The 24,714-nt window shown below is 44.3% G+C and overlaps 1 protein-coding gene across 5 annotated transcripts in view; it reads left to right on the plus strand.

Moving 5' to 3' along the window:
• The window catches only part of LOC131195642 (serine/arginine repetitive matrix protein 2-like), an 86,057-nt gene extending 63,436 nt beyond the window's left edge, over positions 1 to 22,621 (plus strand). For 2 of the 5 annotated variants that reach the window (XR_009154516.1, XR_009154517.1), the window contains exon 5: positions 22,047 to 22,621. Coding sequence is in view for 1 of the 5 variants with exons in the window: in XM_058177725.1 (XP_058033708.1) it covers positions 22,047 to 22,160 (114 nt within the window). In the remaining 4 variants the exon portion in view is untranslated. The remainder of the gene's footprint in view (positions 1 to 22,046) is intronic. The other 3 variants (XR_009154518.1, XR_009154513.1, XM_058177725.1) reach the window with 3 other exon arrangements.
• Positions 22,622 to 24,714: the final 2,093 nt, after the last annotated feature.

Raw genomic sequence — 24,714 nt, forward strand, 5'->3', positions numbered from 1 at the left:
GTCGTCTTTCCTTGGCCTCCCGGTGTGGAAGACTTCTTCCTCTTCCTCGCCGTCCTCTTCGGCCTGGACTTCCTCATTGTGGACCGGGGTTGTTTTCGCCCCAGTCCCCTGCGCGATCGGTGTTTGCAGGGTTTCTGCCGCTTGGGTGGACATCTCGTGAGCCCTGGCCTCGTCCAAGGCGACGGCCAGTGTTAGGTTGCTTCTGGACAGCAGCCGCCGTCGCAATCGGATGTCTCTGACCCCGCAGATGAGTTGGTCGAGTAATGCGTCTTCCAAGTCTCGATATTCGCAATGGTTAGCGGCTTTTCTCAGCGCTGCCATGTACTCGCGAATCGATTCGCCCTCTCGTTGCATCCGTTGCCGCAATTCGAACCTTTGAACAAATTTTGAGGGCGTCGGTGCGTAGTGAGCCCGAAGGGCGGTCTGCAGGGTTTGCCACGGTACCGACTGTACCGGCGTTGGCTCCGAAAGCGACTCTGCGGTGTCGAAAACTTCCGAACCGCAGTGGCTTAGGAAGTATGCTCTCTTCCTGTTGTCGGAGACCCCCTATAGTTCGTTTGCTTCGAGGAAACACTCGAAACGAGCCATGTATGACCCCCATTTTTCTTTGGCTGGGTCGAATGGCGCTGGCGGTGTATAGCTGGACATCGTTGCTATCCGCCCTTATTTTGCTGGGTTCGTTCCTGGCGCTCTTTTGCCTCGAGATCCCACCTTCGTCGCCAGTGTTAGATTCAGGCAATAACGAGGCAGGAGACCAGATGAGTGACAACAGCTCTTTAGTTTATAGTGAACCCAGCAGCGAACAACAGACAAACCCCTCTTTATATACAGTTCAGTTGGGGGCAACAGCCAATCAGCAACGTGCTATTTCCCGCTCTAATTTCCCTCCAAAATTCTTAAAGATACATTACAGGGGGAGTGGGGGAGAGGGGAGATTTTTGTGCAAGAGGCAGGTGTGCACAGCTTCATTTGTGTGAGTTATGGGCATGGTGCCTGCTACTTGCGCGAGGGGGTTGCAAGCTCTGGTGCCGGCCGCTCGGTTGAATGGGGTTGTGAGTGCACACCAGCCCACTGCTCACATGTCCCTGTTGCAAATAGCCCACATCCCGGTAGTGGGCTGCGGCTCACAGGTTGGGGACCACAGTCTAAAGTGATGCTGTTCGTGACGGGAATGAACAGTGGTAGCAACGATGCCCAGCCTTGTTGGATGCCAACTTTCACAGAAATGGTGTCAGAAAGGCTGGCAGCATATGATAATTGGCTGCTGGTATTAACATAAAACATTTGGGCCCCTTTTATGAATAGCTTGGGTACATCGAGGTTCAGAGTATGTAAAGTTCTTGCTATGTTTTATTCTTATCACTAAAAAGCTTTCACTGCCTTTCAAAATGCTGACATTAAGTTCTAAAGACCTAAACAATTGGGGAACAGGCTATTGATATTACGAATAGGTCAGATGGCAGCATCAGGTTCTCCTTGTCTGTGTTTGGAAGCTAAACGTGCTTGGGTCTGCTTGATACTTGGATGGGATTCCTCCCAGACATACCGTAGGCTAAACTGGAAAAAGCATCCCAGGAAAATGCAATGCCAAATGACTGCTATAACATTGCCAAAAGAGCTACAGGATGTACCCATGAAGTCACTAGGAGTTGGGCTCAACCCAAAGACTTTTATTTATTTAAGGAGCTGACTTCTCCATTCTGGTGGAATCCTAGACAAGCAACTTTGCAGAGGTCATTCTTGAATGCCTCTCATTAAGAACTTGGCCTGGAAGAGGTACAGGCTCTTCATGGTAGTTGCCTAAACACTGTGGAACTTAGTTTCTTTGGAAGCACTTTCTGTGCAAGCCCTTGGCAAATAATCAGGACTTTTTTTGTTTAAAGTTCCCTTCCCAGTCTAAGCAGCTATGTACGGTCTTCCTTATTACTGGCTCCCCAACTCTTCTGCCTTTCAGCTGGCTGTGCTCTTGTCTGACTGCTTCTCTGTGAAAGCATACCTCTGAAAAAGCCCTAAGATGCATAGCTGAAGTGAAATTAAGCTAATTAAATTAATAGATTTGTTGGTACGAGGCATTTAAGGGAAACGTCCTCCTTTTGAATTGCAAAATGAAATAGCTGGACACTCAAAGCCAGTATAGCTAAACTATGAGCATCTTCAGCAGAGGTGGGATCCTACTAGTTTGACAACCGGTTCGCTAAGCGTGTGCTCTGCTCGTGCGTGCGCTTGCTTCGCATGCACATTTAGGAGAAAACTCACCTTCCGCATGACTGCCAGCGAGGAAAACAACTGAGGTGCGGTAATCCACTCTGCCGCGCCAATCAGCTGGGCTTCAGAAAAGGAAATATAGGTGAATATAACGGGCGAATGGGCCCACTTCAAAGACGGAGCGAACCAGTTCGCTCCCAGCTGATCGTCGGAGCTACAGCTTTTCCCGAACCGCTCCGAACTGGTAGAATCCCATCCCTGATCTTCAGACACATGCCTGTGGCAAGCATGGGTTTGAATGACGCAGACCCCATCTTGACAAGACCCAGTTTCTAGTTAGGCAGAAACTTGGGGTCCCATACCATTTTTAGCAGATGAGAAAGTCTGTTTAGGAGTCCATGCATTGGGAAAGGCAAGCTCCGTGCGTAGTTTTATCTCAATAGCTGAGGAGAAGGTTATCAAGAGTTTACCTTGTTTAGAGTGGTTTGAAGATGGACTTTGTCTTCTTCTGGAACAGCACTACAGAGTTATGACAGATTTCAAAAAAGCTACTTATTTATTATTTTTATTTATTTTATTTGATTTTTATACCGCCCTTCTCCCGAAGGACTCAGGGCGGTGTACAGGCATAATAAAACCGACAATACAATATACAGGTTTAAAATACGATTTAAAAAACTTATTAAATTAGCCCAGCAATTAAAATTTACCATACTAAAAAACCCCGTTTAAAATTAATAAATTCAACATTTAAAACCCAATTTAAGCCAGCCCCGCGCGAATAAAAAGATGAGTCTTGAGTTCGCGACGAAATGTCCGAAGGTCAGGTATTTGGCGTAAACCCGGGGGAAGCTCGTTCCAGAGTGTGGGGGCCCCCACAGAGAAGGCCCTTCCCCTGGGGGCCGCCAGCCGACATTGTTTGGCGGACGGCACCCTGAGAAGTCCCTCTCTATGGGAGCGTACGGGTCGGTGGGAGGCGTGTGGTAACAGCAGGCGGTCCCGTAAGTACCCAGGTCCTAAGCCATATAACTGATCTTTGGAGTTATGAATGCACACACACACACCCCGAAATGTCATGCGATCACATTTCAAGCACTTGGCAACCGGCTCACATTTATAACTAATTGCGGCATTTGCCGGTCACATGTCCACAATTTGTGATTTGTTTTGCTGGTTTCTGACCCCAAAAAAAAGCCTTTTGGGGAGAATTGATTCATTTAACAACCCTGTGGTTCACTTAACCACCTGTCAGGCTACCTCCGACTATAATTAGGAAAGAATTCACCTTGACTTCATTTGGAATAAAGAAAAGTACTTTTACTATTTACAGTCTTGATAGCAGCCAAGCTAAGTTGGATCTGAGACAAAATATGGCTAACATATCATATCCCCCCAATTGTCCCTCCTCCTCCAGGAGGTCAGGCTGGTCTGGGCCAATGCCAGCTCCTTCTCGGCCCCTCGTGGTAATCTTCTTCCACAGGTCTCTAGTTGTCAGTCATCTTAGGAATGCAGTGTCTGTTAGAAAAGCCCGCGCTGATAACACTCAGTCGTTAATCACCCCTCCCCCACTGTTATGTCAGCCGACACTCTTAATAGGCTCCTTTCCCTTACCCTGTACGGTGGTATGATACATCTCATTTCCTTAATAGTTTTATAATACAGAAATAAACATTTCACAATCTATCTACTAATATAATCATTCAAAAGTATACGAAGATTGGAGTGGAGGCTGACACCACCACACATTTTGCTTAATGATTGCAGCGGTTTGCTTTATGTCTGTTGTAAAACCAGTTATAAATTTGAGTCTGGTCATGTAGTGCCTTGACTTACCACTACAGTGCAGTGGTGAAATCCAAATTTTTTTACTACCGGTTCTGTGGCGTGGCTTGGTGGGCATAGTGTGGCTTGTTGGGTGTGGCAGGGGAAGGACACTGCAAGTTCTCTATTCCCTCCCCATTACTGGGGGAAGGATATTGCAAAATCTCCATTCCCACCCCACTCCGGGGCCAGCCAGAGGTGGTATTTGCCAGTTCTCTGAACTACACAAAATTTCTGCTCCCGGTTCTTCAGAACTCGTCAGAACCTGCTGGATTTCACCCCTTTGGTGACTTACAACCAAAATGCTGGGCTCCATTGCGGTCATAAGTCAAAGACTACCTGTATTCCAGAAAATCTGCCTTTAAAAAGAGTCCTAATACAGCATAGCTTGTATTTCACCATCAGCTATCCTTCAGTAATCTGTTTTCCTTTCAATGCAACCAGGCAAAACATGTGCACAATTCCTAAGAGAAGGTTGACAATTCTTGGTCTAAATTCACCTCTGCCCCAGCCTGGTTCATGCTAACTTTAAGGTTTTGGTTACTACCTTTAAAGCGCTCCATGGCTTAGGGCCAGGGTACTTACGGGACCGCCTACTGCTACCACACGCCTCCCACCGACCCGTACGCTCACACAGAGAGGGACTTCTCAGGGTGCCGTTCGCCAAGCAATGTCGGCTGGCGGCTGGCAGCCCCCAGGGGAAGGTCCTTCTCTGTGGGGGCTCCTACCCTCTGGAACGAACTTCCCCCTAGCTTGCGTCAATTGCCTGACCTCCGGACCTTTCACCGCGAGCTGAAGACGTATTTGTTTATTCGCACGGGACTGGCTTAGGAATTTTAAATTTTATATTTTAATAGGGTTTGAATTTTAATTTATATTTAACATAAATTTTAAGGGGTTTTTAGATCTAATTGTTTTAAATTTTGCCAAAACATATAATAAGTTTTTTAATTTATGTTTTAGTTGTAAATTGTCTTTGTTTTATATTGGCTGTGAACCGCCCTGAGTCCTTCGGGAGAAGGGCGGTATAAAAATCAAATCATCATCATCATCATCATCATCATCATCATCATCATCATCATCATAGTGATTGGTAGTTGTTTTCCTCCTAACTATTCTCATTGATGGGAACAGGTAAACTGAGGTAATCTGTTCTCATGTGCTGTATAACATTAATAGGAGCAAACACTTTCTGGCATTATTCTGCCTGTGACAGAATAACAAAGAACAAAATAAGAGTTGGATACAGCCTTGGAAGTCTTCTAGTCCAGGGGTCTCCAACCTTGGCAACTTTGTGTGGACTTCAACTCCCAGAGTTCCTCAGCCAGCTTTGCTTAGCTTTGCTGGCTGAGGAATTCTGGGAGTTGAAGTCCACAAGTCTTAAAGTTGCCAAGGTTGGAGACCCCTGTTCTAGTCCAACCCCTGCTGAAGCAGAAAAGTCTATACAATTTCAGACAAATAGTTGTCCAACCTCTTAAAAACTTCCAGTGCTGGAGCATTCACAACTTCTGGAGGCAAGTTGTTCTATTAATTAATTGTCCTAATTGTCAGGAAATTTCTCCTTAGTTCTAGGTTGCTTCTCTCCTTGATTAGTTTCCATCCATTGCTTCTTGTCCTGCCTTCGGATGCTTTGGAGAATAGGTTGACTCCCGCCTCTTCCTTGTGGCAACCCTTCAAACGTTGGAACATTGCTATCATGTCACCCCGAGTCCTTCTTTTCATTAAAGAATAGAATGGAGACTGACAATGGGTACAGCAAAAATTTATGCTGCTATAGTTTTCTGCTGGCTCAAGGATATAATTCTTAACTCAGCCATGAAAAATGGCCCGTAGAATAGAATAGAATTTTATTGGCCAAGTGTGATTGGACACACAAGGAATTTGTCTTGGTGCATATGCTCTCAGTGTACATAAAAGAAAAGATACGTTCATCAAGGTACAACATTTACAACACAATTGATGGTCAATATATCAATATAAATCATAAGGATTGCCATCAACAAGTTATAGTCATACAGTCATAAGTGGAAAGAGATTGGTGATGGGAACTATGAAACGATTAATAGTAGTGCAGATTCAGTAAATAGTCTGACAGTGTTGAGGGAATTATTATATATAGTGGATTTATTTCAGGGATGGTGACAGAGTGAGACAGAAAGAAAGATGGATAATTCTTTCCTGGTTCTTTGTCATGCTACTGGCCCCTCCTGAACCACATTATCCTGAAGATACCCATTGCTCCCACTTTACCAACCTTAAAAGAGCATTAAAAAAAATATTATTCTTTGGCCTGGAGTTAGGATGAGGTGGAGATGCTTTGGTCTGTTTTTATCTCCATGGGTGGGGACAGAATTGGCTGTGGCTCCCTCCAAATGATGCCGTCTTTGTGTTTTTATTTCCAACTTATTTTATTTTGGGTTTTACTAGTTTTGATATGTTTTACACTCTAAGCCACCGAGAAATAAAATAAAACAAGCAAACAAATTTTGATAGAGAGAAAGAAACCCATCCATCAGCATCCTTAGTGAGTGTAGAAGCTATTTGGCTCTGTCAGCTATTACTTTGGAGCGAAATCAGCCATGAGGACAGTCAATTTCATGCTGGGATAATTTGTTATTGATACCAGGATGAGCAGAGGACATCTCCATTTCAAAATAGGAAAAAGCCCAAATTGCTGCATTTATTTTTCAAGCTGGGCCTCGGAATATTAACTGGTAGACCCTTTAGAAGAGTTTGCTATGATATCTGGTAAGTTATAACTATTCTAAAATAATATAAATTAAAAATAATACTATAACACTGCAATTCATGTGTCACTGGTCTGGATATTCTTGATTTATTCTTCTACTGGCCTGCTAGGATATGATGAGGTGGCAGGGAATCTGCACACGCTGTAAAAATAAAAGGAAGAGAAAAGGTCCAAGATATGTAATTCAGTATGTTTAGGGCGTGTGCAGTTCGCTGAAGGAAAATTTTGTGGTGGTGGGGGGAAAGCAGAAAGGAACAGAAACCATCATCTTCAGGTCTTCAAAGGGAAGAGTTTCTCTGAGCTCTATTTTCCTTGTCATGTTCACGGAAAAATGAAGAGAAGGGAAATTCATCAAGTCGTGATATGTTCAAAATAGAGCCAAGCAACCTTTCTGTTTCATGCAGCATCTTCCGTATGCTCAAACTGAGGCCAATTCTGCCATTACACAGATATCCCAGTAATAGGTAATTGACTTACAACTAATGGCCATTTGAAATTACAATGGTCCTTGGCAAGTGGTTTGCATTTATGACGGTCACAACCTCCTGGGATCACATGCAACTCTCCCAGGTGGCTTCTGACAAACAAAGGCAATGGGGAAAACCAGATTGCTTATCAGCTACATGATTCACTTAACAATTGCAGTCATTCATTTTGCCCTGCCAGTTTTGGTGGGGGGGTGGTTTCCTCCTTGGTGGAGTAATGTTTTCTACCTTATTGTTTGTCTGGTGTTGATTCCTGCTTATCTGACTGTTGGCTCTTCAAACAGCACCAAGAACTCTACATATAGCTTTATCCCAAAGATGCTTTTTCAAACAGCAACTGGACTGTGTTTTTTCCTTGAAAATGTTTCGCTTCTCATCCAAGGAGCTTCTTCAGTTCAGAAGTTCGTCAGTTCAGAAGAAGCTTCTTGGATGAGAAGCGAAACATCTTCAAGAAAAACAAAGAAAGTCCAGTTGCCTTTTGAAAAAGCACCTTTGGGACAACCATGATCTGGATGACTGAGAATCTTCATAAACATCCACAGCATTATGACTTCCCATGATTTTTCATGTGAGCTGAACTGAACTGTTCAAGCCATTCTCACTTCTGAGAGAACAGCTGTTGGGCTGGGCTGCAGAGAATGTCTTTGAAGTATGAGGCTGAGATCCTTCCAAGACAGTATTCTCACCATTTTGGGGAGTGGGATGTGGGTTAATCCATACATGCAGGGGTGGGCTGCTGGGAGTTCACAGGGGTTCAGGAGAACCTCTAGCTAAGATTCCGTGCAGTTCGGAGAACCCCCAAATCCCACTCCTGGCCTGTTTTCAATGCAGGTAAGTGCAGGGCACACGTGGAGGCTTGGAGAGGGCAAAAAATGAGCCTACTGGAAGTTCAGGAAGGCCAGAAATGGCCCGTTTCCGGCCTCCAGAGGGCCTCAGGAACCTGGGGAGGCTGTTTTCACCTTCTCGGAGGTTCGAGGAAAGCCTCCGGAGCCCAGGGAGGGCAATCCCCCCCCTTGTGGTGCAGGAGGCTGACTAGGCCATGCCCACCATGGCCGCACCCACCTCGCAACCGGACAGAGAACCTCTTGCTAAAATTTCTGAAGCCCACCCCTGCGTACATGGCTGTGTACAGTCTGAATGCATCCTTGATACAGACTGAGATGTTTTTTTCTTAGAAAATGTCTTTCATTGTCTCTCTCATGCCTGGTGTTTACATTGCTACGGTCCCTTCAGAAGAATTGTGCTCCTTTGTTTTCATCGTGATCAACTCTTGGGGTCAAAGTTAGGAAGTGCCAAAAGTAATAAGCTCAGCCGCTTATTACTACAAAGAATTTGATTGTTTTTTTCTTTATCGAAGTGGGAGGACAAAGAAAAATGATTGTGTCTCCTGGTTGCATACCAGAGTAAATGTCATGTGGGGATAGAAGCCATATGTAGATTGACTTGCTAGTGTAATTATTTTATTGTTATTTTGGAGCTAGCAACTCCAACTGTGGATGTAAAATTAATTCTTATCTCATCAGACTTTTTATAATATACTAGTTTAACTCGAAATCTTCTTTTATCTCTTCTTAACCTTTTACTGATTTGATTCTGGAATATGTTAGCTCTTTTGTAGAACTGGGGGGAAAAAGGTGGAAATGTTTTTACAAACAAAACAAACTAGCATTTTTATAGTAATATTCTGATTTCACAAGAACATATAACTGAAATCTAAAATCTCATTCTTTAGACAGAAGAATTCCTCTCACACCAATGTTTTCTTAGCGTCTTTTTTAAAGAGCAAATTCAAACTGAAGGGATCTAACAGGTTTGGTGAAAATGAAGATAGTGATTTCAGCTCACATGGCAACTGGTGGCATAGAGACACAATAAAAGGATGGATAAACATTATGGAATACCCAGAAAGGCAAGAAAAAGTTTGCAGGAGAAGGACTATGTTAGTTGAGGGTAGCCGAAAATCAGGAGGAGGCATTTGTGGCAAGTTTGGAGAATATGTGATTAAGCTACATGAGGGTTGAAACAAGCCACAGTTCAGCTGTATCTTATAAACTTGGTTTTTTTCCCCATCAGTGCTAATCAAGATGAACCACAATCTTGATATGCTTAATCCTGAACAAAGGCTGGAAAAAGACTCACTTTTATAAGATTAAACTATGATTCAACATCATGGTTCCCAAAGCATGCTAAGCAGGGGTGGGTTCTGCTTATCTTTACTACTGGTTCGCATCGTGCCCATGCGTGTGTGCTCTTTCCGCTCGCTCGCTCACTCTTCTGTGCATGCGCAGAAGAGTTTTGATGACGTTTGGGTCAGTGGGCGGAGCCTCCTGCCAGTTTTACTACTAGTTCTATAGAACCGGTCTCAACCGGGGGCAACCCACCACTGACGCTAAGCCATACGGTGGTTTGGTAAGTATTGAATACTGTAGACCAAGAGTGCAAAAAATGTAGCATGAGCATCCCATCCCATGTGTGATATGCATTCATTTTGTGGCTCGTAGAGCGGAAGGAGGGGGGAAGGAAGGTATTTGACCTTTTCCCAGATGCTTAGTGTTAAATACTGAAGGTATAGGATAAATGAGACGGCAACTGAAAGGAACAAGGGCTTTATTTAATCAGCGCAACAGGCGCTGGCTGAGACAACGATCATAACGAGGGCGAACAAACCTAAAACTGAGGAGAACTCTGACAGCTCCCTTTTTAAAGGGCCAGCTGTCAGAAGGCGGCTCCAATCGCCGCCCTGCTGGTTTCCCGCTCTATTAGCCGGCTCGCGCCTTAGCCAATCAGCAGCCGTCTGCTGTTGGCAAGGCGCGAGCCGGGTCGTAAGTCCGAGGACTCTACACCCAGGGAACCTGTTTCACCCTTAAATCTTCTCCCCACAAAATAGCTTCTTTCCCACCACCCGGGGAATGTAGCTCTTGCCACACCTGGGCAACACCTGGTGGAACTCACCAGCATAGGAAATTTTTCATTCCAGGTTATGAATCCAGCAACTATGATTTGAAATTGATAGTTTATGTTTAACAAGTTGTACAAATGCAGCCAACTGTATTTTATTTACTAAGTTTTAGTTTGAAAACCACAACATAATACAAGATGTGAGTCTATCTACATCCAAATTCAACTAAATAGTGTCACGGGAAATCTGGATATATATATTTTTTAAAGGTGCTTGAATAATTTGAATAACAATTTAGCTTAGAAGCCCACAGTTTTGACATGTAATTTTCAGGTTTGCAAAAATACGAGGCATATATTTGTCACTTTTATTAGGAATGAAATTCTTTTGTTCATCACAAGGAAACTGTGAAAGGCAAACTCCCCACTGTGGTGTCCCATCATACCAGCAACCACAATTTAAGATTTTGTAATTTTTGTATGTATCATCTGATCTTTGAATTAGATTTGTTCTGCTGGAGAAATGTGATGGATTCCTTGGGGGAAGGCAAGTCTGGAACAGACACAAAATTGTTCCAATTCTGCACAATCTAGTCTCACTTTAAACAATATGATATAAAATATTTGCCCTATCTGCTATGCTGATTTCGGTCAAAGCTGTTGAACCAACAATAAACAGAAAAGCTTCCAATTAGCATCATATCCAAATTTACCAAAACTTTGAACTTTACCATTTTTTTAAAAAGTTGCAGTTCTCTGAAATTTGCAATAGTATTCAGTTTAGACAAATAGGCAAAAGAGGAGGAAATATGGCTATAAAGACATACTGTAGCTAACTGAAAACAGCATATCCAAAATTCAATCATGTGAAGTAACGCTGTTTGCAGAACATTAGTGGAAAACTATGCACTAAGATATCGGTATTAGAAGAAATAGCCCCAGGGATGCCAATTTTTTTAAAAAACAAAAATATATATCAATCCAATATATTAAAATGGGAAATGAGAAACTGAAATTGACATTTGTTGATGTCTAATTAATTTTTTTAAAAAGTTCTCTACATATCTTCTCCCAGGTACTGTGACTCATAAAACCTGAAATAAAAGCGCCTTCTCTAAGTCAAAATTTACAAGAGAGCCAGGGAGTTGTTGATGATGATCTCAGCCAGCAGCTGCACATACAAACTCGCTCAACATTCCTACAGAGTGAAATCTGCTCACCTCCAAAAGACAAAATGACCGACTAAGCATTAACACTTGCCATTTCCATTTCCTTTTTATGGGATACAGTGCCACACTAATTGTACAATAGTTGTTCCAATCTAAGCAATTTAGCTCAGTAGACAGAAGTGAATGCCCTACCTATGAGGAACTGAAAATAGGGGGGAAATAGCTATACATCACTTCCAAGATATCCCTCAAAAAAAATTTTTTTAATAATTAAATGGGAATGTCACATTTCCTATTCAAAGTGAGATTGTACCAATAGGTCCATTTCAGCTTTCGTATCATAAACTCAGTTCATTTCTGCTTCCACCTGATATCTTTGTTTTCAAAACAGGAGTATGAAAAATCCCTTTCGATATGCAAAATTTGTAAACGATTTCATCCATGCTAAGATTTTGTAAGCTACATTATTTACCATACAACTTTTACTGCAATAAGCTTTCTTGCTGTCCTCTTTATATCAATTTTGTACTCTTTTTTTTTTTTAATCAGATAAGGAGGAATGTCAATTTTGAGTAACGGGCTTTTGTGTTCTGTGTTGATTATAATGAAAAATTACATAATTGAATATTAAATAGTGAAACAAGTTAATGTATCTCTCATTATGCCAAAGAGTTTAGATAAAACACTGTTTCATCTGCACAGCCATCTTGAAATACAGGGTTGTTGGCGACACAGCAAATTATCCATATACCACAATTAATATTTCAAGTTATATACTGTTGCAATCTTGCATTCAATTTAGAACAGTGGTAGTCAACCTGGTCCCTACTGTTAAGTTTGGGCAATGAAGAGGCAGGAGACGATACAAGTGACAATAGCTCTTTGGTTTATTGTGATCCCAGCAAAAACCAACAGGCAAAACCCCTCTTTAAATAGTATTTTGGCTGAGGCATCAGCCAATCAGCAACGTGCAATTTCCCGCCCAAATTTCTCTCCTGAAATTCAAATACATTACACTCTTCCCCTCCCAGAACACATTGTACCATATTTACATAGTTTTTTGCATAACATTTGCACGTTATTTTTCCATGTAGTCACGCAGGTAGACAGGGCGTCTCCTAACTCTTTCTGACCTGCGCAATTCATTCCCTGGGAGTGAGTCGTGCTGGTCGGAGGCACTGTTTGTTCCTCCCAGCTCCTCCTCTGGGCCATCCGGCCCTGGATTATTGGCAGAGTCGTCCCTGCTGTCCTCTGGAGGAGCCGGTTGGCGTCGCTGGACTTCTTCAGACTCAGCTAAGTCCTCCGATCGTCTCGGGGTTGAGTTAGCTGTTGGTTCAAATATTGGGTAGTCAGGGTCTGGCTGTTTGGTTTCTGGATTGTTTTGTATTCTTTTTCGTAATTGATCTATGTGGCGTCTCCACACTCGGCCATCCCCCATGTCCACTATGTATGACTTTGGGCCCGTCACTCCTACAATTGTTTCCTTTAGCCACGCTGGGCTCTCACTATAGTTATGTGCCCATACCGGGTCACCTGTTGTCATTGTTCTGGTTCTTCCCTTTGTGTTTTGGTACCCATCAGGGAGTATGTTGGGTTTAACCGATCTAGGGGGCACCGGAGTCTTCTACCCATTAATAACTCCGATGGGCTGCGGCCGGTGGTCACACAGGGAGTTCTATGTTGGACTGCCAGGAAGGTATCAATTTTGGATTGTCAATCTCCTGGGCTAATTCTAGATAGCGCTTCCTTGGCACTGCGTACGAAACATTCTGCAAGTCCGTTCGTCGCCGGGTGGAAAGGCGCCGAGAGGACATGTCAGATGCCCTCTTCTGCCAAGTATCCCTCAAACTGGGTGGCCATGAATTGTGGGCCATTATCGGACACTAGAGTGTCGGGCAACCCGTGTGTCACAAATAGATGCCTCAAGACTGTGATTACAGCTTCCGCTGTTGTGGTTTTCATGAGTAAAATTTCTAACCACTTCGAGTAGGCATCTACCACAATTAAGAAGGTCTGCCCATGGAACGGCCCGGCAAAATCTATATGGATCCTGGACCAAGGACCCTGGGGTTTCTCCCAATCCCTTATGGGGGCTGTTGGGGGTAGTGGCCTTGATTCTTGACATGCTTGGCATTTCCCTACCCGGTCGCTAATGTCTTTATCCATTTGTGGCCACCACACGTAACTTCTCACTAGGCTCTTCATCCTCACAATCCCCGGGTGGCCCACATGCAATAGTTCCAACACATGCCCTCGTAATTTCTCCGGAATAACCACCCTATCCCCCCATAACAGACAACCCCCTTGTACCGACAGTTCCGAATGCTTTTTTGTAAATTCTTTGAAACGATCCCCCGGTGCAGTGGGCCATCCCCTCTGCACCCAACCGATCACAGTTCTTATGACAATGTCTTTGTAAGATGCCCTCATCATTTCCGTAGATGTGACTGGGCCAGAGTCCAAAGGGTCAATTAACAGGACAGGTGTCCCTGGGGTTGGGTCTTCGATAGTCTCTGGCAACGGGCATCTACTCAAAGCGTCCGCATGTCCCAAGTCCTTGCCCGGTCGGTGAGACAGTTTGTACGAATATGCTGCCAGGAAAATAGTCCAACAGGTCAGCTTGGGTGATAATGCAACCGGTTTTGGACGGTCCCCCGCCAAGAGTCCCAATAAGGGTCTGTGGTCTGTGACTGTTTCAAATTGCCGCCCAAACAGGTACTTGTGGAATTTTTTAACCCCAGAAACTATAGCCAGGGCTTCCCGGTCTAGTTGGCTATAGTTCTTTTCCGCTGCGGACAAATATGCGATAGGGGCTTCTGAACCATTCGGTAACCTGTGGCTGAGGACAGCCCCTACCCCGTAGGGTGATGCATCACAAACTAGTACTAATGGCAACGTCCCGTTGTACTGAATTAGAAGGCTATCGCTAGATAAGAGATTCTTAACGCCTTCAAATGCCTTAGCCTCAACCCTGTCCCAAGTCCAAACAGATTTTTTTCGCTAGCAGTTTATGTAGCGGTTCGGCTACTGTTGCCTTATTTTTTAAAAATACCGCATAGAAGTTTACAAGCCCCAAAAATGCTTGTAATTCCGTTTTGTTTTTTGGGGTTGGGGCCTTTCTAATGGCTCGCACTTTGCTCTCAGTTGGGTGGATGCCTTCCTTATCTATCCGGTAACCCAAGAATTCTACAGATTCAACTCCTATCTGGCATTTGTTGAGTTTAACCTTAAGCCCCGCAGACCTGAAAATGTCCCAAACCTTCCGCAATTTGACCCCTAATTCTTCCAGGTTTTCTGACAATACCAGTACATCGTCGAAATATGGAACTACTCCCGGTAGACCTTGTAGAAGTCGTTCCATTAGGTTTTGGAATAACCCGGGGGCTACACTAACTCCGAATTGAAGTCGAGTGCATTTAAAAGCGCCCCGATGTGTGACAATCGTCTGCGCTTCGGCCGTTTCGCCATCAACTGGTAATTGTTGGTAGGCTTGGGCCAGATCGAGTTTGGCAAAAACCTGTCCTTGTCCTAACGAGTGCAACAAATGTTGCACTACGGGAACGGGGTAAGCACTCTTTTGCAATGCTTTGTTAAGCGTTGCCTTATAGTCAGCGCAAATCCGGACTGATCCGTCCGGTTTGACTGGGGTCACTATTGGTGTCTCCCATTTTGCATGGTCGACGGGGACTAGTATTCCCTGGCTTACTAATTTGTCTAGTTCCCTGTCAATCTTGGGTTTTAGGGCGAACGGGACCCTCCTAGCTTTTAATCTAATGGGAGCCACCTGGGGGTCCAAATTGAATGAAATGGGGGTCCCCACATACTTGCCCAGGCAGTCTTGGAAAATGTCCTCGAATTCTCTCAACAATTCGTCCTTCAGGTCGACTCCGCTTCTGTGAACCCCGGTTACTTCCATGCCCAAGGCTCTGAACCAGTCCAGACCTAGCAAACTGGGCAGGTTTCCATCTACGATGGTGATCGGCAGGGTTTTCTTGAATTGTCCATATTTCACTCTGATGGACGTGACTCCTCGAACAGGGATTCGGTTTCCCTGGTAGTCTTGCACTCTCAGCTTTTGGGGTTGCAGCTGGTGTTTCGCAACGTCTGGCAGGTCCCTTGCGATTGTGTCCCAAGACATAATCGTGATTGATGAGCCGGTATCCACCTCCATTTTACACTGCACTCCTTCGATGTGGGTCTTGGTGAATATTTTCTGCTCTAGCCGTGTCGATGCGTGGCCCACTCTCACAGTGGTCTGATTCAACTTCGCGTCCTTTTTGAACTGACCAATCCCTGGCTGCTTTGCGGATCCGGCGCCTTGTTGATTGGGCGGTTTGAATTTTGGGCGGGAAAGTTGAGTGGCTCGGCAGGCCTGAGCTATGTGTCCTTTCTTTTCACACCGCCGACAAATTGCGTCTTTGAACCTGCAATTCTGTCGTTGGTGTTGGCCTCTGCAACTCACACACTCGTCCCGGTCGCCTCTCTCCGGCCTCCCGGTGTGGAAAACCTCTTCCTCTTCTTCACCGTCCGATTCGGCCTGGATTTCTTCACTGTGGATTGGCGTTGCTTTCGCCATGGCATTTGGTGTGTTTGGCTTTTGTAAGGACATCTCGTGTGCCCTGGCCTCATCCAGGGCTATCGCCAGGGTTAGGTTGCTTTTTGACAGCAGCCGCCTATGTAGTCGGATGTCCCTGACCCCACAAATGAGTTGTTCTAATAAAGATTCCTCCAAGTCTCTATACTCACAGTGGTTTGCGGCTTTCCTTAATGCGGCCATGTACACGCTTATCGATTCGCCCTCTCGCTGAACTCTTTGCCTCAACTCGAACCGTTGTACAAACTTCGATGGCACCGGCGCGTAGTGTGCTCGTAGTGTCGTCTGTAGCGTTTGCCATGGCACCGACTGTACCGGCATTGGTTCTGACAGCGATTCGGCGGTAATCGAAGACTTCTGGCCCACAGTGGCTCAGGAAGTAGGCTCGCTTCTGATTATCCGATACTCCTTGCAGTTCGTTAGCTTTGAGGAAACACTCGAAACAAGCCATGTACGACCCCCATTTCTCCTTGGCTGGGTCGAATGGCGCTGGCGGCGTATAGCTAGACATCACTATGTATCCGCCCTTGATACTGGCTGGGTTTGAGGTTACCTTGCTCCTTCAGCTCTTTTCTTAGTCTCACTGCCTTCAAAATCCCACCTTCGTCGCCAATGTTAAGTTCGGGCAATGAAGAGGCAGGAGACGATACAAGTGACAACAGCTCTTTGGTTTATTGTGATCCCAGCAAAAACCAACAGGCAAAACCCTTCTTTAAATAGTATTTTGGCTGAGGCATCAGCCAATAGCAACGTGCAATTTCCCGCCCAAATTTCCCTCCTGAAATTCAAATACATTACACCTACCGCCCACTAGTGAGCGTTCCAGCTTTCATGATGGGCGGTAGGGGTTTTGTCCAATACTGAAGCACTTTCCTTTTTTTAAATTTAATTGACTTTTTAAAAAAATTTCATAGCATTATTTTAAAATATTTTCATTAGGTTTTCATAAAATTCCCCGTGACAATTTAAATTTCTGAAAATATACTATTTGTATCGCCCGTGCATAAGTTTAGTTCACATTACGTAAGTGAAACTAAATGGTGCTATAGTGTGACCACAAACAAAAGAGTCTCATCCCAGAATAGCTTGTGCATCTTCCCCCACACCACCCAGCTGTAACAGACAAGCAGAGCTGGTAGCCAGTGCCACCCCCTGCCAAACCCAATCCACGATGCGTGAGAGGCATGCGCAGACTATGATACACGGCGCATTACTGTGGAACTGGTGGGCAATTAGAAAATTTTACTACTAACAGAGATACAAAAGTGGGCGGTAGATATAAAAAGGTTGACTACCCCTGATTTAGAAGTTCTCCAATTATTTAGAATTGCCAACTACTTTAAATCTTGGAGTCACATCCTATAGGCATTCTCCAAAAATTAGATAAACCAATGCAAAAATACCATCCGATTATAGTTTAATAAAATGCTAACATTTAATTACCATGATGAGTCCAAAGTATTAACTATTTTTCATTGGGGTAATATAAAAAAATATAATTTGGTGGTAACTTTTAGATGGGCATTGACAGTTATACCAAAAGCATTAGAGAAACATTGAGCCCTGGACTGCGTATGCTTTTAAATCCTAATTATTGCAAAATATTACACAAATTCTCCCCTCCCTGAAATTTTAGAATAAGATGCTAGATATCGACACTTGGATGGCTAAATAAGGTACCAGTTGGTATTATGAGAGTTTTTGCCCATAAATCTGAAGAATATGAGATTGGGGAAAGTTATCTTAATCATAGAAGGAAATCTCAAATACGGCAATCGGGAAGGAACATAAGTATAAAATTTCAGACAAATATACAAAAAATATTATTATAGAAGTGCCTGGTAAAGATACTGAAGAAGGAAAAGTATACAGAAAGCAAGGCAAGTCTTTCAAAAGATCTCCAAACCCAGAAGAAATGTCTAACCTCAAATTCTTAGGCTAAAGGACACTAATAGAGAATAGCTACCGATTCAGTAGCATTGACACTGAAGTGGTAAATACCATATTTTTGGGAGTATAAGACACACCTTTTTCCCCCAAAAAAGAGGGTGAAAATCTGGGTGCGTCTTCTACTCCAAATGTAGCCCTGCCCAGCTTCTCAAACGGAGGTTTCAGAGGCTGAAAAAAAACACCAGAAACGAAGCTTCAGAAAAAAAAGCCCCCAAACAGAGCTTCAAAGGCTTTTTTTCCTGAAGCTGTTTTCAGAGGCTTTCAGAGGCAGAAAAAAGTTTTTTCTGAAACAGAGTTTCAGAACTTTCAGAGGCAGGGAAAAAAAGCAAAAAAAAAAAAAAAAGCAAAGCACAGAGCTCACAACCAAGGAACCTGTTGCTAAAATTCACCTCTGAGAACAGCTGATTTGGGGTATTCCGGAGCCGATCCACCTGCCAATCAGTTTTTTTCTTATTTTCCTCCCCAAAAGCTAAGGTGCGTCTTATACTCCGGTGCATCTTATACTCTGAAAAATACAGTAGCTTCTGTGTTTTGGGATTGACTAGCAACAGTAAAGAAACCAGCAGTCAAGAAGCATAGTAGTCAGGCGACATGATGTGTCTTGTCAAAAATCAGAATCATGCAGCCAGTACTCTTCCCTGTGGATGTCAAAGTTAGACTTTGAAGAAGCAGCACAGAAAGAATATTGATGCTGTTATTAGAATCTCGATAATGCCATGGATACTTAAGAAAACAAACAAATGGATGATAGTATAAATCAAGTTTGAGTTCTCATTCAAGGCACTAATGCCCAGATGCAAATTATCATATTTTGGACACGTTGCGGGAACCAGCTCCCTTGAGAAATCCATAACAGTAAGAAAAGTGCAAGGAAAGAATAACAGAATAACAGAATTGGAAGGAACCTTGGCGGTTTTTGGATCTCTTCTTAACCTCCACCCACAATTTCTGGAGGCAAATCGTTCCACTGGTTTATTGTTCTTACTGTCAGGAAATCTCTCCTTAATTCTAGAGTTGAAGAGAACTTAGAACTGGAAGAGAAGCGGATGATGGTAGGTGGATGGACTAAGGTAGCATTCCCCAACCTTTCTGGCTTTGCAGAAGAGGGGATGGTTCCACATGAGTAATAATAATAATAATGGAGTTGGAAGGGACCTTGGAGGCCTTCTAGTCCAACCCCCTGCCCAGGCAGGAACCCTACACCATTTCAGAAAAATGGTTATCCAACATTTTCTTAAATTTTTCCAATGTTGGAGCATTCACAGCTTCTGCAGGCAAGTTGTTCCACTGATTAATTGTTCTAACTGTCAGGAAATTTCTCCTTAGTTCTAAGTTGCTTCTCTCCTTGATTAGTTTCCACCATTGCTTCTTGTTCTACCCTCAGGTCTTTGGAGAATAGCTTGACTCCCTCTTCTTTGGGGCAGCCCCTGAGATACTGGAACACTGCTATCATGTCTCCCCTAGTCCTTCTTTTCATTAAACTAGACATACTGAGTTCCTGCAACCGTTCTCCATATGTTTTAGCCTCCAATCCCCTAATCTTTGTTGCTCTTCTCTGCACTCTTTCTAGACTCTCAACATCTTTTTATATCGTGGCAACCAAAACTGAATGCAATATTCCAAGTGTGGCCTTACCAAGGCATTATAAAGTGGTATTAACACTTCACGTGATCTTGATTCTATCCCTCTGTTTATGCAGCCCAGAACTGTGTTGGCTTTTTTGGCAGCTGCTGCACCAAAAAAGCCAACACAGTTCTGGGCTGCATAAACAGAGGGATAGAATCAAGATCACGTGAAGTGTTAATACCACTTTATTGATGGTAGTGATGTGTGTACAGCTCCATTTGCACAAGTGATGCGCACGCACACCTGCTGCTTGCACAAATGGAGCTGTACACATGCTCACTCGCCACTTCAGAAGCTCGGTTCCAAATGAGCTAAGGCCCATTAGTGGGCCATGGGCCAGGGATAGGGGACCCCTGAACTAAGGTACAGCACTGATGGGCTGTGCTGTTGATGACCAAAAGGCAGGTGTAGAACAGATCATCTTGAATAAAATCTTTCTATTCAAGAATCAATGCCAACTTGATGAAACACAACCAACTGTATAGAACAATCCAACAGATGATAGGCATATTAAATAACTGGAACAGGAAAAGAAATAGAAAAATACCCCTTCTAAATCAACTAGTTGGAGTTAAAAGATGTTAGTTTGGACTTCATAATGGAAGCATCCTGTCAGGGTTTCAAGTAATACACCCATAGTAAATAGAACTCCAAGGCAGGTGAATTCCTTGAAGAAGAATTTTATTGGGTATATCATATTGACCCAGGCTGAAGAAAACTGACTCTGAATGTTCCCATGGTTTTCACCTAATTAAAAGTAAAAGGTTTTTTTCCCTTCCCCAAACAATCAGTCACATGGTCCAATCATGGTCCATCCGGTTGCCTCGTAACTTCACTCCTCCTCTCTCTGACTACTTGTGGGAATGCCCTTGGTTCCCAGGAGAAAGTATTTTGTTTTGGCTACAAAACCCCAGCTATCTCTATTCCACCCCCCTCCCTATCCCTCAGCTCCAGTGTGGCAACACTGAAGCCTCAAACTGTCCTCGGTTAGGTCAGCTTCAGGGTTGACACACCCAATCTGTTGCTTATCAAAAAGGCAGCTGTTTTGTTATGAAGCATCTTCTCCACCCATTTTTCCAGAAAAAGCTTTTCTGTGAAATCAACACAAGCTCTCACTACAAAATGCACCGTATACAAGACTTCAAGTTGGATTAATTGTACCCCACTACTGGAAACAAACATTTTTGGAAAGGGGAAAAAAAAAAAGCACACGTATTTCATCAATGCTACAGTTTGCACTCAGTGAACTTCAAATTTCCGCCCTCTGCTTTAAGTCTATAATCTCCTATCCTATTGCACACAACGATAAATACCATTAGTTAATGTGCTTAATCTATCTTCTAAAATAGCATGCTAACTTCATCAGCAAAGGAGTGGATTAGAACCGGAAGGTAAATAAATTTATAAATACCCTCCTTAGAATCGTCTCATGAGTTCATGGGACATTTTCATGAGTCGATGAGCACATAACTGATGCCTAAACCATTTTGGTCTGTGTGGGAGAGAACAGACTTAAACTGTATATTATGGGAAGTATACCAAAACAGAATAAATGAAATGTTCAAAGGCAAAGGGGTAAAAGATACGTCTACCTAAGGCTTAAGTTTCTGAAAGCTATTACAATTTATGAAATGAGCTTTCTGTTTAGATTACAAATGGGCTGGTCAGGCTCTTTGCCACTTCTGGAGAGTATCCATCATGATGCTGGCAATAAGCCAATACTGTCACAATAAATCTACAAAATAATGATCATAGCTAGAGTTTTATTAGGAGGAAAAAAGCCTATGCTCGGCCAACATTTTCTTCTAAGGAAGCCAGATTCCACAAACGATGCACGTCATGCAAATTAAGCGGATTTATTTCTTTAAAACATTTGATTGTCGATCTCCTGCCTGTAAAGCGTTGTCTATTACCATGATGGCGAAGCTATGGCATGCGTGCCCAAAGTGGCATACGGAGCCATATCGCCTGGCATGCTCAGCGTCGCCTATTCCTCTTCTGGGATTCTGGCGCTCATGTGCGTGCGACGATCAGCTGATCTTTTTGCATTTGGCAGTGCTGGAAACTAGAAAGAGCTGGTCTTCTGTTTTCCTGCGTGAGCATGCACGCCGGCTAGCTGATCATCGTGTGTGCATGTGTGCCAGAAACCCAGAAGAGTAGCTGGCTGAAACGGGAAGTTCAGTAGCTGAAACCGGAAGTTTATTTTCAGGGACGCGCATGTGCCCGGGGCAGCTCCTCTTCTGGGTTGCAACCCAGATGCGTACATGTGGGCATTCCATTTTCAGCACACAGTGCCAAAAAGGTTTACCATCACTGGTATATTCAATAGAATAAAGCAACAATTAAAACATGGATGGTGGAAAATGGCACAATCCTCTTGAAAGCATCCTTGATAGAAATTAGTTTTAATTCTCTCTCCAATCTCAGGAGAAGAAAATCTAACCTCAGAAGTATTGGCCAGCGGCTAAGAAACGTCTCAGGCCAATTCTTGACATCAAAAGTCCAGGAACTAACCCCATCTAATCTATGTTGGTCTTGTTTTTCTGTAGGTGGGAATCCTCTTCCTCCAATGGTCCAGGCAACGAAGGAAAAAAGTTGATATTCTCCCACATCAACCTGTATTCTTTTCTCGAAGGATGCCAGGTTTAAATTGTCTGCAATAGTGATGTTCATGAAACATGTTTAATTGTCATATTAAATAAATACGTTTTCTCTGCTTGTATAATATACCAAAATTTAACTAACCACATGGTTCATATAACATGCTAGCCTGCTTGCACACAACACACAACTTACATTAGGGGACTGGCGGCTAAAACATATAAAGAATGATTGCTGTAATTAGGTAGGTTTAGTTTAATGAAAAGAAGGACTCGGGTGACATGATAGCAGTCTTCCGATATCTCAGGGGTTGCTACAAAGAAGAGGGAGTCACGCTAATCCCCAAAGCACCCGAGGGCAGGCCAAGAAGCAATGGATAGAAACCAATCAAGGAGAGTGTAATGTATTTTGAACTTCGAGAGGGAATTTTGGGCGGGAAAATTGCACGTTGCTGATTGGTTGAAGCCTCAGCCAAAAGAGTATTTAAAGAGGGGTTTTTGCTGGTTGTCTTTTGCTGGGTCACAATAAACTAAAGAGCTGTTGCCACTCGTTGGTCTCCTGCCTCTTCATTGCCCGAACCTAACATTGGCGACGAAGGAGGGATGTTGGGGCAGTGAGATCAAAAGGAAGGAACCAGGAATTCCTTAACCCAGCCAGTTTGCGAAGGCGGAAAATAGCGATGTCCAGCTACACACCGCCAGCGCCATTCGACCCAGCCAAGGAAAAATGGGGGTCGTACATGGCTCGTTTCGAGTGTTTCCTCGAAGCGAACGAACTACAGGGAGTCTCGGACAATCGGAAGCGAGCATACTTCCTGAGCCACTGCGGTCCAGAGGTCTTCGATACGGCAGAGTCACTCTCAGAACCAACGCCGGTACAATCGGTACCGTGGCAGACACTACAAACAACACTTCGAGCGCACTACGCTCCAACGGTTCGAATTGAGGCAACGGGTACAGCGAGAAGGCGAATCAATAAGTGTGTACATGGCCGCATTGAGGAAAGCTGCAAACCACTGCGAGTACAGAGATTTGGAGGACTCCTTACTCGAACAGCTCATTTGCGGAGTCAGAGACATCAGACTACAAAGGCGGCTGCTGTCTAAAAGCAACCTGACTCTAGCGATAGCCCTGGACAAAGCCAGAGCTCATGAAATGTCCACCAAGGCGGCGGAGACCTTGCAAAAGCCAAAAGCGCAAGGTGCCGGGACAAAGACTACACCGGTCCATAGCGAGGAAGTCCATGCCGAATCGGAAGGTGAAGAAGAGGAAGAAGTGTTCCACACCGGGAGGCTGGAGAGAGGTGACCGGGACGAATGTGTGAGCTGTGGGGGGCAACACCAACGGCAAAACTGCAGATTCAAGGATGCGGTTTGTCGGCGGTGTGAAAAAAAAGGACACATAGCTCGGGCATGCCGAGCCCCCCAACCTTCCCGCCAAAAATTCAAACCGACCAATCAGAGCGCGGGAGCAGCGAAGCGGCCAGGGATTGGTCCATTTAAAAAGGGCGCGAAGTTAAACCAGACCACTGTGAGAGTGGGCCACGCATCGACACGACTAGAGAAGAAGATATTTACCCAAGTCTACGTTGAAGGGGTGCCGTGTCCCATGGAAGTAGACACTGGGTCGTCAATCACAATTATGTCCTGGGACACCATCGTGAGAGACTTGCCAGCGATCGCTAAACGTCAGCTACAAACCCAGAAGCTGAGGGTGCAGGACTACCAGGGGAATCGGATCCCTGTTCGAGGAGCTACAGCCGTCCAAGTCAAATATGGACAATTCACAAAGACCCTGCCGATCACCATAGTAAATGGAACTCTACCGAGTTTGCTAGGGTTGGACTGGTTCCGAGCTTTGGGTATGGGAGTGACTGGGGTCCACAGGAGCGACGTCATCCTCAGAGACGAGCTACTGAATGAGTTCGAGGACGTATTCAAGGATTGCCTGGGCAAGTACGTGGGGACCCCTATTTCTTCCAACCTCGTCCCCAAGTTGACCCTATCCGGTTAAAGGCTAGGAGGGTCCCTTTTGCCCTAAAACCTAAAATTGACCGGGAATTGGACAAGTTAGTAAGCCAGGGAATATTAGTCCCCGTCGACCATGCAAAATGGGAGACACCCATAGTAACCCCAGTCAAACCGGACAGTTCGGTCCGAATTTGCGCTGACTACAAAGCAACGCTTAACAAAGCGTTGCAGAAAAGTGCATACCCCGTTCCAGTGGTGCAACATCTGTTACACTCTTTAGGGCAAGGGCAGGTCTTCGCCAAACTAGATTTGGCCCAAGCCTACCAGCAGCTACCTGTAGATAGCAGCACAGCTGAGGCGCAGACAATCGTCACGTACTGTGGGGCTTTCAAATGTACGCGACTCCAGTTCGGAGTTAGCGTGGCCCCAGGGCTCTTCCAGAACCTAATGGAGCGATTATTACAGGGCCTACCAGGAGTGGTACCATACTTCGATGATGTATTGGTATCAGCTGAAAACTTAGAGGAACTCGGGGTAAAACTAAGAAAGGTGTTGGGCATTTTTAGGTCAGCGGGGCTTAAGGTTAAGCTAAACAAATGCCATATTGGGGTGAAATCTGTAGAATTCCTAGGATACAGGATAGACAG

The sequence above is a fragment of the Ahaetulla prasina genome, chromosome 3 (genome assembly GCF_028640845.1).
Source record: "Ahaetulla prasina isolate Xishuangbanna chromosome 3, ASM2864084v1, whole genome shotgun sequence".
In the NCBI taxonomy this organism is placed as follows: Eukaryota; Metazoa; Chordata; class Lepidosauria; order Squamata; family Colubridae; genus Ahaetulla; species Ahaetulla prasina.